Source organism: Gymnodraco acuticeps, unplaced genomic scaffold, assembly GCF_902827175.1.
Source record: "Gymnodraco acuticeps unplaced genomic scaffold, fGymAcu1.1, whole genome shotgun sequence".
In the NCBI taxonomy this organism is placed as follows: Eukaryota; Metazoa; Chordata; class Actinopteri; order Perciformes; family Bathydraconidae; genus Gymnodraco; species Gymnodraco acuticeps.
In genome coordinates, this window is record NW_022990511.1 from 111,476 (window position 1) to 125,985 (window position 14,510).

The following is a 14,510-nucleotide window of genomic DNA, read 5'->3' on the forward strand; positions in this document are numbered from 1 at the left end:
TATGATGTTTGGCAATCTTAAAAACTCATTTCCATGTCAAAAAAGTCACAGTTTGTCACAAAACTGTTGAAATATAAGACTATGAAAAATACGCAACTAGAAAGACTACAAATCCCAGAATCCCGGTCCCGCATGCTGGCTCTTACGAACCGACTAACTCCCCTTGTGTGTATGTACAGCTCTCAACATGCCCAGGCTTGGAGTGATTTTCAGCTCTTTTAATACTTTCCGCCTCATTCTGAAAGAAAGAAGTGAAATGTTCCAACTTGACGGCCGTCTTGGTGTGTGGTGCGAGACGGGAGATGTAGTTCATTGAGCGGTTTCACACAAAAAAAGTGTTACTTCACAGGTTTACGACGCATCTTCATTTTTTTTACTTGCAAAAGTATCTTTTAAATTGACAAACATCATATGTGTAATTCGTGGCACAATTCAAACGGGATCGAAAGATAATCTTTCTCTCTCCATTGACTTCAATACATACCTTTTCCGAAATAAGGTCCCATGGAGCTCCCCCGGAAAGGGAGGGACTTCGCATCTCTATTATTTTAAATCTCTGATAAATGCTGTCTTTCTCTGATTACATTTGGAACTTGTTTAGACTTATCTAGCTTTTCCTTTATTTAGCTTTACACACTTATTCATTGTATTTAAGTTAATGATGATTATTGACCGTGATGACCAAAATCTCATTGTAAACAATATTTGATAAAAGCAAAAATGGTCAACCCTACAATATTCTCACATATCAATTCTGTATTTTCCAACCCTTTTGTAATACGATGAATCTGAAGAAATATACGTTTTTAGATTCTGAAGTGATCAAATAGTTGCTTCAGAACACATGTGGGTTTTCTTTGGCTGATTAAATTATGTGTAATGTATTTGATTTGTTTCACTTAGGCAATAATGCAATTATCTGTTATTTGATTGGCAAATTCCATTAGATTTAAACATAGAATATGAACTATGATGCACAAGTAAAGTTTGCAATTATACTGCTAACAAAGCTCTGAGAAAGAAATGGTTGAGCTTGTAAACTTGTAGATGTTTATTGTCTTTAACACTCCATACCATTTTTGCTCATAGGTGATCACTCTGGAGGGCTGGGTGGAGATCATGTATTATGTGATGGATGCCCATTCCTTCTACAACTTCATCTACTTCATTTTACTCATCATTGTAAGTCAAATTCACCGCTACAATTGTTCTTAATTGTTTATGTATTAGTACACTTCATCCCTTCAGGCTGACACATCGAGTGTACACTGTAATCTGATAATGGATACATAAATAATTAACTGTAACTATCTTGAGATAAAAATCCCTTCCAACGTTTCCAATATATATTGACATCTGCCATCACTTTATTTAATGAGCATATTTCCTGAGTAGCAGATGGAAGTGTTAATAGCCTTGTGAAAATCAATAGTAGCATATAGAACTTTCTAAAATCAATGTTATGTAAATATTACTTTGGCAATAAATAGCAAAATAAGGAGAGGAGAGAAAGAAAGACGGTTAAAGAACTTTTCAAAAGTGAGATGTACTTGTATGCAAGAGCTAGATCAGCTCTTTGCATGCAGTGCCAGAGGGTGACACAATGGAAGTTGTTTAATTCTTCACGTGCCATTGCCTGCCCGTAAAACTGGAATTCAGTCTGTTGAGCAGCACACGTACAACAAAAGTCCCAGTGGTTTCCCACAGGCAGGTGAACACAAAAAGAAGTAGACATAATGGCCTTTGTAAGGCTTGAAAATAGGATCAATAAATACCTTAGGAGAGGGAACCAGGTGAGAGAAAAGAAATGCGAAATGATAGTGAAGATTCAATGGAAAATGAATAAACACACAAATCAAGTACACAAACACATCCACTGTGATAAAAACGTAATGCAGTGGGAGTCCTGCACTTCAAAAGAGTCCTTTCCCCCCATTCTCCTCTTCCTCACAACATTGGCCTTATTAGGTTGAGGAGATTATTGGCATTGTGACTGCAGCTTTAAATGCCCTCCCCTCGCTGGCAGGTCTGACCTGAGGTTGTCATTGCCAGTGTAAACACCTTTTGGCACCCAAAGATAGTAGACATGGTGTCACAGTGTAATCACTTTGGCTTGGCTTTAATGCTGCTAAATTGATCACAATCTCATGGCCTGTGGACTGTAGAGCCAAACACTACAGTTATAGACATATCCAGCTAAGCACACATTGTGATGAATTGAACTGCTGATTACATCCTAATTGTTATACCTGCTTATGAATGCAGAATCTGTAGGAAACAACACAGAAGAAGACTTAATCATCAAAAGTGTCATTGCCCACGTCTAAGCAAGCTTTGGCTTTATGCAGGTAAACAGTCAGCTAAAGGAGCACAACTTCGCTGATTTATTATCCTAATAATAATGATACATTTTGTATTTAGTTTCGATATAAACTGTTAACTGACTTAATTTGCTACTTGTGGCGCATGAACAAAGAAGTCTTTGCCCGAATATCCAATTACTACAACAAACCCCAAAGTAATAGCCTTATCTTCTAGATGCTTAATCGCCGCTAATGTGTAGTGAAGCTTCATGTTTGTTGCATTTAGTCTCTCAGAAGTGAACAAATACTGTAAGCTGAACATACAAAGCTCAATAACTTGCACGACACTTAGCATCAGGCCAACACCATGCTCCCTTTGTGGTACATTATTGATTGACAAAAATGTGCCGCCCCTTTTGAGTATCTCTGCAAGCCTCCATTCTGTTTGGCAGCTTGTAGTCAAAGGTCCTGAGGGAAGCCTTGGAAGTGTTTTGCTGACAGTATAAGAAGTTTTTGGGCAGACATTTCCATGAGCCTCAAAGGTGTTGTTCACACAGTGAGGGTCACCTTGACTGTCTCATCTTTCATTTTGCTCTTATTTAGTTTCTCTGACAGTGTTCTTTTGTTATGGAGTTGCAGTACCCTGTGCTCTTTTTAAGCTTGTTAGTTGATCCTGTAAGTGAGTATGTTCCTAGAAATAGCACTTGGTTTGACCTCCACAGAGTCTCATATCTATCTGTTTGATACTTGATATACTGTCAAGTGTGCAACCCAATAGTCTTAATGGTGTCACATTGAAGAGAGACTAAATGGATTTAAGTGACTTACAGATTTTGCTACCAAGAGGGCAATTAATAGAAGATGTCGATTTCAGAGGAAATAGAATATATGGGCATACATGTTTGTGAAGGCTAGTGCATGGAAGCACATACAGTAGACACATGCAATTAAGTAAGCCTGTGGATCACACATAATGTTTTCTATGTGAATTTGTGTGTTTGCATGCATGCATAATGCAGTGATATCTGATATTAGACTGCCTGTCTTGATTATGCGCAAAGATCAGAATCAGATCAGAATCTCTCACACACACACACACACAAAAACACACACACACACACACACACACACACACACACACACAGAGATGCAACCCTGGAGGGAAATCAAAGGCCCACACACCTGCAGACCTGCTTTGACCCACAGGACACAGATGGTCATCTCTCCTCCCTCTCTACATCCCCGCTGCGTTTCCTCTCTCTCTGTGTGAATATCTCTGGAGTCTCCTCCTTTTTTTGTATTCCTCCAGCTTCTACCTTCTCTCGTTACATCTTTGATCACTGTGGATGGATGCCTAAAGTTGCAGGGTCATCAAGTTTAAAACGTATATCTATTCATGTTTTATTGAATATTCCTGCTCCAAGTGTTTTTGGCCTTGTAGCTGTAGAGTGTCTGTGATGTTCTCGATGTGAGAGAGCTTTGTCCAGGGAGAAACAGCGGAACATGTTCAGATTTGTAATGAACAAAAACCTAGACTCTGCTACAGGCTGCCCTATCCATCCCGCAGTCTGATTCTTGAGTTGTACAGCATTAGGCAATATTGATCTAATCATTGTCCCGTAACCAGCTCAGAGTAGTCTAATAAAAGCCATTTCAGCAGTCCTGCAGTGATTCCTATTACTGCCACTAAAAGGGTCAGCCAACACGTACAAACCACAATGCACCCCATCTCCTCTCTGCAACTATCCCTCCGACATTCGCTTGTAAGAGTAATGAAAAGCTCTTTTGTGGAAAATAAGTAAAAAAATAGAGATGCACTCATGGGTAAAGAAATGTTTTGAGAAGCAGCATGGCCAGAAAAAAAGGAAAGACAGATATTAAATTGGAGTAGGAGCGGGTGGGAAAGTTAAGTGAAGTAAGAGTCTGAGAATAAAAGGAAGAGAAAGATAGCCAGACGCTGAACTGTGCTTTGGGCATGTGTTGGCTCTGTCTGTCTGCTCCAATCAGCCTCTGTTTGGTGGCAAGCCAGCCTTCAGAGACCTTTAGCATGTGTGTTCACATTTCTACAGGGGGATTGGCACACATTATTAGAATCATCAAGTGTGTGAGCTTTATGTCAAAACAAGTCTGTATTTAGTATTGGAAAATCTAAATTCTTTAAATATTTCATGTTTCTTAAATGAGCAACATCTGCTTTAGCCGTAGGCTGATTATTTAAAATATGGCACTTTTAGTTTGGGTTGCCTATTGGATAAGTTATTCAAATCTTGATGTGTGCACTAACTCTTTTTTTTTTTTTAAACACGTTATTATTCGTGCTAGTAGCTCATGTTCCCTGCAGTAATTCTCCTTTGTTTGCTCTTACTCTTTCACACTTAATGTGTGGTTTATCTTTACTCATCCAACATGTTTCCCCTCCATACATGGTTTAACTTTCTGTTCCTTGCTCCACATCCATCCAGATTGGGTCATTCTTCATGATCAACCTGTGCCTGGTGGTCATCGCTACCCAGTTCTCGGAGACCAAACAGCGGGAGCACCAGCTGATGCAGGAACAGAGGGCGCAGTGCCTGTCCTCCTCCACCCTCGCCAGCATGGCTGAGCCGGGAGATTGCTACGAGGAGATCTTCCAGCTGGTGTGCCACGTCCTCCGCAAGGCTAAGAGGAGATCGGCAGCTCTCTACTACACGCTGAGGGGCAAAACCCCGCCGGCTGCTGGTGGCAGGGGCAACAGGCGTGGGGGGGGAAATGTGAACGGAGAGCGTCATCATTCCAGGCACCCAAAAAGTGAGTTGGAGAGCCTCAGGGATGGCCTGGGAATATGCAACATTTGATATTTTTTATTTCAGTAATTGTGTAACTGTTAAATATGTATTTGTTTTTCGAAAAAAAACATAATGATATCATGCGTTTGGTTAGTTTTGTGTTTATGGGTGTATCTGTATGCTTGACTGCCTGTCCGCATGCTATTGTAGCGATCAGCCCGATATTTTTGCTCATTTTTGACTGTCTGCTCAAGGACATCTTGTGGTTATGGTGAAACACAATTAGACAAAGGAAAATGACAGTTTTATACTGTGATTGACTGCTGATTTCTCAACATGTTTGCCTATAGACTAGGTTAGGTGTCACTCAGCCTGTTGAACTGCACTGTGCGGAGTGCACTTTTCTACTTCAAGTATTAAAATGATCACACGATGATGGATATACATTTAAATAAATGTGATGCAGCCTTACTAGGGTTGACTACAAATGTGGCTGCATTTTAATGGATGTGATTTAGGGACTGATTCAATGTTTACTACAAATTCCCTTTTTTGAAACTTTTGCAACAGGAGAAAATACTTTTTGTATTGTGTTCATTATACAAATAATTGCTTAATCGTGAATAAAATGCATCTATTAATCTCATATTCTTTTTCTTCCCATCCCTCTAGCATTCCACTGTCCACACCAGAGCAAGCCAGACCACGGCTCTCAGCCACTTGAAAACTCCATCAGTCTGTCTGTCCCTCAGAAACCTGAGGACTGTCCTATATGCGTATTATCACTGAAAGATGGGGTGAGAGCGGAGGGAGACTCCGGCAAAGGAGAGGAAGAAGCTGAGGATGCGGTGAAAGAGACGGGCAAGGAGGAGAACCATCTAGAGGAGAGGGGAGATGGAGAGAGGAAGAAGAAGAGGACGTGTTTTCGACATTGTATCGAAACCTGGAACGATATGAGGAGGAAACTTTGGGGCATTGTAGAGAGCAAGTACTTCAGCAGGGGCATTATGATCGCTATTCTGATCAACACCATCAGTATGGGCATCGAGCACCATAACCAGGTAAGATTGTCAATGCTGTCACACAAACATCCATACTCATGTATATGCAGTCATACTTTGTCATTATAACAGACCAAAGTGAAATAAGACCCTTATTTTATGCCCAAGAAATTGAGTAAATGTTTTGGATATTGATAAATACAAGGTTTCTTGCCGCCATTGTATTAAATGCATTGTCTCATATCCTTTACACTCATGCACTAGTGTCAATAGAGTGCATTACCCCCTCACGCCCACAATTCACCACAGATTAAACACTACCCCTGCTGATGAAGCATCGCTGCTAGAATGATCATAATAGCAGATGACATTCAGGAGGATGAGCGTGGGAGTGGAGCATCACTGCCATGCAGTTTCCTGACAGAGGTGTAAACATTTAGCCTGGCGGTAGACAAATCCGAGCCGGCTTTTAACATTGGCCAGGCTCCTCAGAGACAGACAAGGCAGGTGTCTGAGAGCAGTGTGGAGGAAGCCTGCCAAGACCACGACCACACGCAAACACACACACACACACACACACACACACACACACACACACACACACACACACACACACACACACACACACACACACACACACACACACACACACACACACACACACACACACACACACACACACACACACACACACACACACAGTGTGCATAGTTACATAAGAGCTTTTTCTTTTTTTCCTTAATTTCTCTGTCTCTCTCAACTCCCTCCCTTGCTAATTTTACTTCCAGTTCTCTCCCCTTATTTTCCACATAAATCCCTCCGTGCATCTTTCCTTTGCACATTCCTTCCCCCACTCGCTCTTTTGTTCCTCCCTGTTGCTGCTTCCTTCCGTCCTTCCCTCCTTACCCCAAGTGTCTGATCTACTGTCTGACTCTCTTTTCCCTCCCTCAGTCTCACACTCCTTCTCCCCACTTCCCTCTTCCTCTCTCTTATCCACCCACGCACTCTTTGACAGTGTACAGAGTAGTTGCTTTCTCTCATCTCCAAAGATTCTAAAAATAAACGAGGGTTTGTTGGGAGGTGATGTGGGAAGAACGAGGCAGACGCCGGTTACACAGCAGTTTGCAGCTCAATTCCCTGTGTTCTTTTCAAAGCAGGCATGTATGCACCAACATAGGTACACATTTGCATGCACACACTCTCAGACGCTTTGTCTGTCCGTCTCTTGAGTCTTTCTCCCTCCACAGTTTCCACACGCTCACACAGAGGCAGTGATACTACTGTGATTTCGCTCTGCAGTAAGATGTCTCACCCCTGGTGTTTGAAAACAGTCACGAAGCTGAGGTGCTTCTCCCAATAAAACGGCAAAACCACATGGCTGCCTTTCCCGCTTCACACCCTACCTCGGGGAAATGTTCTTCTCAAGTTTCTGCTTTAAAATGTTAGACTGTCTGGTGGTGTTTTTTATATTCATCTTGGATTACTGCAAATTTAGCCATAACATGAAGTTGCATGTTGCAGGTGTTGTAGACAGTAAGTGAAATGGTTGAACTATTAAAAAATAGAGCATCATAAGCATACATTCTAATATTCAAATTAACTTTAACATTTTTGTTTTAGATATAATTTGTATTTGTTTCATATATTATCAAGACTTGCTGTGCATTATTAGAGGAACATAATGTAGGTGTAAAGCCTTTGCCGAGACATAATCCATCATTACCTAGCTTTTAGGACAAACAGATTTTTACAGAGCTGAGCATTTTTGAGTTTAAGTAAAAAAAAAAACATTTATTTGACAAGGATATTTTAGGAAGTTAGATAGAATCAGAGCCTACCCTGTATTCAATGTCCGCACCCTCAAACGCAGAAAAGCTGACAACAGTTAATTATGTTCCACTTTATTTTTAAACACTTAATCTCATCTCAAATATCCTTGTTATGTTTTTAATATTTTTAGTCAACCTTAACAGAACACAACTTCCACACATTAATACACATATAACACAAAAAACAACATGAAGGCATTAGTCAAATAAAAAAGGAGACACATATTGGCCATAACAGCAATATCCATTACACCTGAGTCAAGGATTATGTAAAAGGTCAACATCTTTCCTTCAAGGCAGTTTGTAAAAAGAGCTCAAAGAAGGTATTACTAAGGTAATGATAGTTGGGAACTCATTGTTAGGAATCGTGGAAAAAGGTATGACCCAAATGCAGAATACAAAAAAAGGTAAAAAGGTCTAGGAACAAAAAGCGAGCTTTATTTAAAAAAAGCTGATGAACACAAACAGGTAGCAACAACACAAGAACTGACCGTGACCAACATGGAGGGAGACAGGAAAGACGACGAACAGACCTGGAGCACAGGGGAAGACAAGACTAAATACAAAGAGGGGTAATCACTGGACAAGACACAGCTGGGCAGAGGAGGCAGAAACACAAGGGCAACAGGTGAACACAATCAGACACAGGAGGAAAACACAGGAAGGAAGACAAGAGACAGGGAGAACAGAATTGCAAAATAAAACCCATTACAAGACAGACAAAACTAAAATCGTGACATAACACTAGGATCGTGACACTCATTTCATGAGAGCAGTATTACTGAGCTCAGAGCGCACCCTGGGGTCATTTTAAAATAATTCTGTTCGTAGATATTGCTGTAATTGCTGGTGTGAAATGAAAAAAGACTGGATATAGAAGTAGGTTGTTTGCCGCACTATTTTTGGGGAATAAAAAACAACATGTGCATTTTCCACAAAGAGGATTGCATATAAATCACAATGACTCAAGACCAAGCCGTTTATTCATCCTTTTAGTCTCAGTCATGGGAAAAAACCTGGTTGACGAAGATGTTTAGTCATGTTTTCATTTACAAAATGAACACTGGTTTTACGTTTGCACATTTAAAGACAAGCCTCCAATTTGCATTCTTGTGTGTTCTTGGACATCTGTGTGGAAAATAAATTGGCCCATTGAAATTCGGTCGTAGAGGTTTTTGCTCATTCATTCATATTCAAGCAACATTCACATGCTGACTGAGGACACATGTCAAGAAAGAAAAAGGGAAAGGATATTTTTACGAGAATATATTATATGAAATATTCATTAGATGGACAGCTAGTGAAATAACACAGAACACGGGTAGAAGAACATGAGGAGGAATACTGTGGGTGAAATAACAGGTGAAGAAGAAGAGAAGCAGGGGGGAGAAAGCAAGCAGAGGGAGAAATTATGGTGTTTTGTCTGATTTAAACTGTGGTGTCAAGGGCTGTGATGGTTCTGTCAATAGCATTACATCTCATATCTTGTGTTTGTACTTACGACTACTGAGAGAGTTCTCGACACAGGTCAAGGTTAACGCTGACTGCTGAGCGGAGGAAATGCATTTATCCCTACATTGCCTATTCTCTACACAGATAGTAGTTTGAGTATTTCTTTTAAAATGTGTGTCTTGACTTTTGCATTTGTATAGAGGTGCCAGTAATGTCATCGTCTAAACCGCTCTGTAGTCCACAGATTGATCCAGCTTCACTACGGAGCTCAAATGTCTCAGTATATGTTCTTCAGGCTAAAACACGGTAGTGAAAACTGAGCTTCTGAGAGGTGGTTTTGTGGGTTTAATTCATTTTTCTTCAATGTTCCGTTTATCATTGTTACTCTTTCTCCCCTCTTATTGAGTATCTTCCAGTCCTCTCCTCCATCATGTCACCTTCTTCTAAACAATGCCTCCGCTTGCTCCTCGTTTTCCCGCTCCTTCAGCTGAATTCTCCTTCCACCCTTCTCCCACCCCTGATCGACAGAAGGACATTGATCGGGAAGAGATGGGTCTGTCTGATAATGAGACTCAGAAACAATGAGAAAAAGGGGATGGAGAACTAGGGGGATGAAGATAGATTGGGAGAAAAAGCGGATTAGAGGAGGGGGATGGCTGGCAGTGTTTTGCTCTGACATGGTTTGCTAACTTTGGCAGGGCTAGATGACTATTTCTCCGCTGGCTTTCAAACTGGAATTCACTGGGGGTATCAAAGAAAGCATCCGATCCATATCGTGAATACCACACGTTCACTCACACAAAGTATACTTTCAAAAAGCGAATCTGCTTGTGTACACACACTCATACAAAAGAAAATAAACCCAAAGGATTTACTGGAGCATGTGTGTGTGATTTCTGTGTGTGTGGTTCATTTCATGTTACTTTGCCAATTACAGATAACATGAACCTGTATTCTGCCAGTGTTCAATGATATACATTCTCACTTTCCCAGATTCTTTTCCCTGTACAATTTTTATTTATTTCCCTATTTTCTTTCTCTTCTCTTTCTATATGTCCGTTGCCTATATAAGACCAGCTGTATGCTTTAATCGTATTTGCCAGGTAGAACACATTCTTAGTTTAAATGACTAATTTCTCTTTCTCAGATTTATTCTGTTAGCGATATGACGCTTCCTGTGTTTTTCTTTAATATTTAAATGTATTTCCCCGGGTAATTTATTTCCCTATTTTTACACTCTCCATCTTCCTCCCTGTATGCCTATCTTAAGATACATTTTATGCCTTAATTTTATTTACCAGGTAGGATAAATAACTTTTTCAAGGGACTGAAAGTTTGAGTGACAGCCTTTTCAACACAGAACAGACATGTAAACAATTGTTTTCGCAGTGGCTCCAGCATCTATTGTTGGGACGAATGCAAAGCAGTGGAATAATATCAACTATGTATTTGTCTCTTTGACTGTACCTGCCTCATTGTGGATATCAATTCTGTTTTTTTTACCTGGAATGCTTACAACTCAAACCTTATCTTCTACCCTACTCTCCCTATACCTGCATCTACATCCTTCCTACTTCTTTTAATTCTGTCTTTCCGTTTCTGTCACCCAGCCCGATGAGCTGACCAATGTCCTGGAGATCTGCAACATTGTGTTCACCAGCATGTTCACCCTGGAGATGATCCTGAAGCTGACTGCTTTTGGCTTCTTTGAGTACCTGAGGAACCCCTATAACATATTTGATGGCATCATCGTCATCATCAGGTCTGCACACTACAACATTTATTTTCTGATTGTCAAGTTAGGTTGTCACTCTGTCAAGAAGTTGAGGTGGAATAATCACAAAATCCAGAGCCTTGAATTAACAGCTTCAAATCCCTTCAATGTAAATTCATTAAAGCTTCGGTCCAAACATGTAATGGTTGTCCAGCTGCTGTACATCTAATTAACTTTGAGACATCATTTAATCTCCAGAAAACCAATCAGATATGTCCTTAAACAAAGTGCATACATTCCCCATGGCGCTTTTCTTTAAACTACACTACTCATTTTGTGGCAAATGTTTAATATAGGAAGTGTTGAAGCAGAATGGGGGTAATAAATGTAAAATGCAGGAGTATTCCTCACAAGTACGGATTATACACTTTTATTGGTATTTTGTGATTTTATGTTGTATTATCTCTTTTGGTCTACCCTATTTCTATTGATTTGTAGTTCCTTTTTATTTCCACATTCCCCAATTATAATAAAAATGTATCCACACATCTTGACATTTTGATCACATCTTCTCAATCTGCCTCTCTGTCCTACACACATCCCCCCAATGCGTCGCCTGCAGTGTGTGTGAGATCATCGGCCAGGCAGACGGCGGGCTGTCAGTGCTGAGGACCTTCAGGCTGCTGAGGGTCATTAAGCTGGTGAGGTTCATGCCGGCGCTCAGACGGCAGCTGGTGGTGCTGATGAAGACCATGGACAACGTGGCCACTTTCTGTATGCTGCTTATGCTCTTCATCTTCATCTTCAGGTAACAGAGGTGGACACACCATTTTCTCAATGTGAGAGAAGGCGGGAAAGGTTAAACAAGAGAAATGGAGTAGGAGAACAGAGATTAGTGATGTGTGTGTGTGTATGTATATACACATAATGTACTGTATCGAGAGTATTTGTTCACTGCGCACTGCTTTGCCCGCTTAACATAGCTTGTTTTGTTGCCACAAAAATTAAATCTGTGAAAGCGTATCAGCATATTGAGACAAAATACGATATCTGATCGTGGTGCAGGCAGACATAGCCATAGGCCTAAACACAGTTTGTGCAAAATAATAGGATTAACTTCTAATTATTGGAGTTCCAGCTCGTTTTTTAACCAAACCTTATCTCAGCTCTGTCAATGCTTTTCTCTTTGACCTGTCTCCGTCTCCAGGATTACTTGCCTTGAAAGTTATGAGTACCTTAACTTGTTTTTCTGTCTGTCACCAGTGTATTTGACTACATTCAACTTTAACTACATTTTCTTTAACAGGCCATAAGCCAGTGAGCAAAGGTGACAGTAAACCATAACTACAAACGGCTCACTGATAAAGTGGTTTAATTTCAAATAGATGTCAATATCTTTAGTTTTGACTGTAATCATAAGCAAGAATTATTTTGTACAATAATTTGGTAAATTACATCAATTTTCAGTCTTAAATGGAAGTTGTTCAAAATGATTAAATGTCACAATTAAAAATACATGTTTTTACTTTCTACCATTGAATAATTTGATGCAGATGCAAAAAAGTATCCTATACCTAAACACTTCTAATATCTCCTATTTTTAACAGTACACACACACACACACACACACACACGCACACACACGCACACGCACACGCACACACACACGCACACACACACACACACACACACACACACACACACACACACACACACACACACACACACATTTCCTGGAGACTTATCCTAACCTTAACCATAACCAACACATGCCTAACCCTTAACCTTACCCTAACCCTAAACCTAACCAAGTCTTCACCCTAAAATTAATGATTCCCCTCATGGGACCTCCATTTTGTCCCCATAAGGGAGGCGAGTCCCCACACGTGACTGTGTAAACAGATTTAGGTCCCCACAAGTATAGTAATGCTAGGCCACACACACACACACACACACACACACACACACACACACACACACACACACACACACACACACGCAATCCACAATGTTAACTGATAACGAAGATAGTGTTAACAGAATTGTTGTTATTTTAATCATTTTCATAATTGCAGTAAATTCACTAATATTAACATAATAAATATTAAACTGCAGCATAATGACCCTAAATCTGCTTGTGTGTGCTATTTGTGTGTGATCTCATACAGTATGTGTGTGTGAATACGTGCTAACCTGCTTCCTTCACAGCAGTCCAGAATAAGTGTGCCAAGGCAGATGGCATCAGAGCTCTTTAGCCAGCTAACCTGAGCACGTGGCATTTTGCCTATATGGTCCAGCCACTCTGGCTTTTAGTGAGCAGTTAATGTAAAGTACCACTCAGCTACACTTTAAGACCTTGCATAAACCCATAAAGAAAGCAGCGATGAATTAGAGAATGCATTGTTTGAGTTTCTCAACCTTGTGATGAAAGCAAACAGATGGATGCAACTACACAAATAAGCAGGGGGGAAAACAGAGAGAGAACTGAAGAAAAGAGCTTTGAATGCAACCGAGAAAGAAGATTGTAGTAGGTTTACAATATGTTCCCGTACAGTATGTCTGTTCATTTCATTTAAAAGCATGTGTATGAGACAACGTTTTTGTTTTTAATGTAACATGTACCAAACTGTAACGCGTGATTCCTCACATTGTCTGCATGTGTCATAAACACAGGACCCCTACATTTAAGTATATACTGTCCCCTTGTACTCCTTTTAATTGGTTGATTCCTTGTTGTGTTGCAGTATCCTGGGGATGCATATCTTTGGCTGTAAGTTCAGTCTGAAGACGGAGGCAGGAGACACCGTGCCTGACAGGAAGAACTTTGACTCCCTGCTCTGGGCCATCGTCACTGTCTTCCAGGTACCAATGGGTTCTCACACAAAAACGTTGTCCTGCAACTTAATAACATTTGGTTGAACATGTGCTTACCTGCGGTCGTATACACTTTTGTGTGTGGGTATATAGTAATAAATGATGTTTATTTCCTGTAGATTCTGACTCAGGAGGACTGGAACATGGTGCTTTACAATGGGATGGCATCCACCTCGCCCTGTGCTGCTCTCTACTTCGTAGCTCTGATGACTTTTGGAAATTATGTGCTCTTCAATTTACTGGTTGCCATCCTGGTGGAGGGTTTTCAGGCTGAGGTGAGACATTGTTGTTGTTTTTGTTATTTGAAAAGGGTCAAGGTACATTAATCATTATTCAAACAAATGCAAGTTGAGCCAACTTAGCTTGAAGGCTGGTTTTCAGTGATTACAAGAAAACGTGGCTAGCTTTCTAACCGGCTTTGTAACATTGCAATGTAGGCTGAATGTTTAAATGAAACGAGTGCAAAACAGCTTTGCAATAGTCTTGCCGCCCGGTGATGCTGTAACAAAGCCTTTTACCCTTTAACAAAAACAATGTGATACAGGGAAAGCGAGCCTAATATGTCCTATATT

The 14,510-nt window shown here is 40.4% G+C and overlaps 1 protein-coding gene across 1 annotated transcript in view; it reads left to right on the forward strand.

Annotated features, from left to right (window-relative positions):
- LOC117553171 (voltage-dependent T-type calcium channel subunit alpha-1I-like) overlaps window positions 1-14,510 on the forward strand; it is a gene marked incomplete at its 5' end in the record, with an annotated part of 169,791 nt that overhangs the window by 111,465 nt on the left and 43,816 nt on the right. The window contains 7 exon segments of the mRNA XM_034226998.1: window positions 1,090-1,182; window positions 4,766-5,090; window positions 5,741-6,129; window positions 10,961-11,112; window positions 11,687-11,872; window positions 13,809-13,926; window positions 14,058-14,213. Of these exon segments, the coding sequence (XP_034082889.1) occupies window positions 1,090-1,182; window positions 4,766-5,090; window positions 5,741-6,129; window positions 10,961-11,112; window positions 11,687-11,872; window positions 13,809-13,926; window positions 14,058-14,213 (1,419 nt within the window).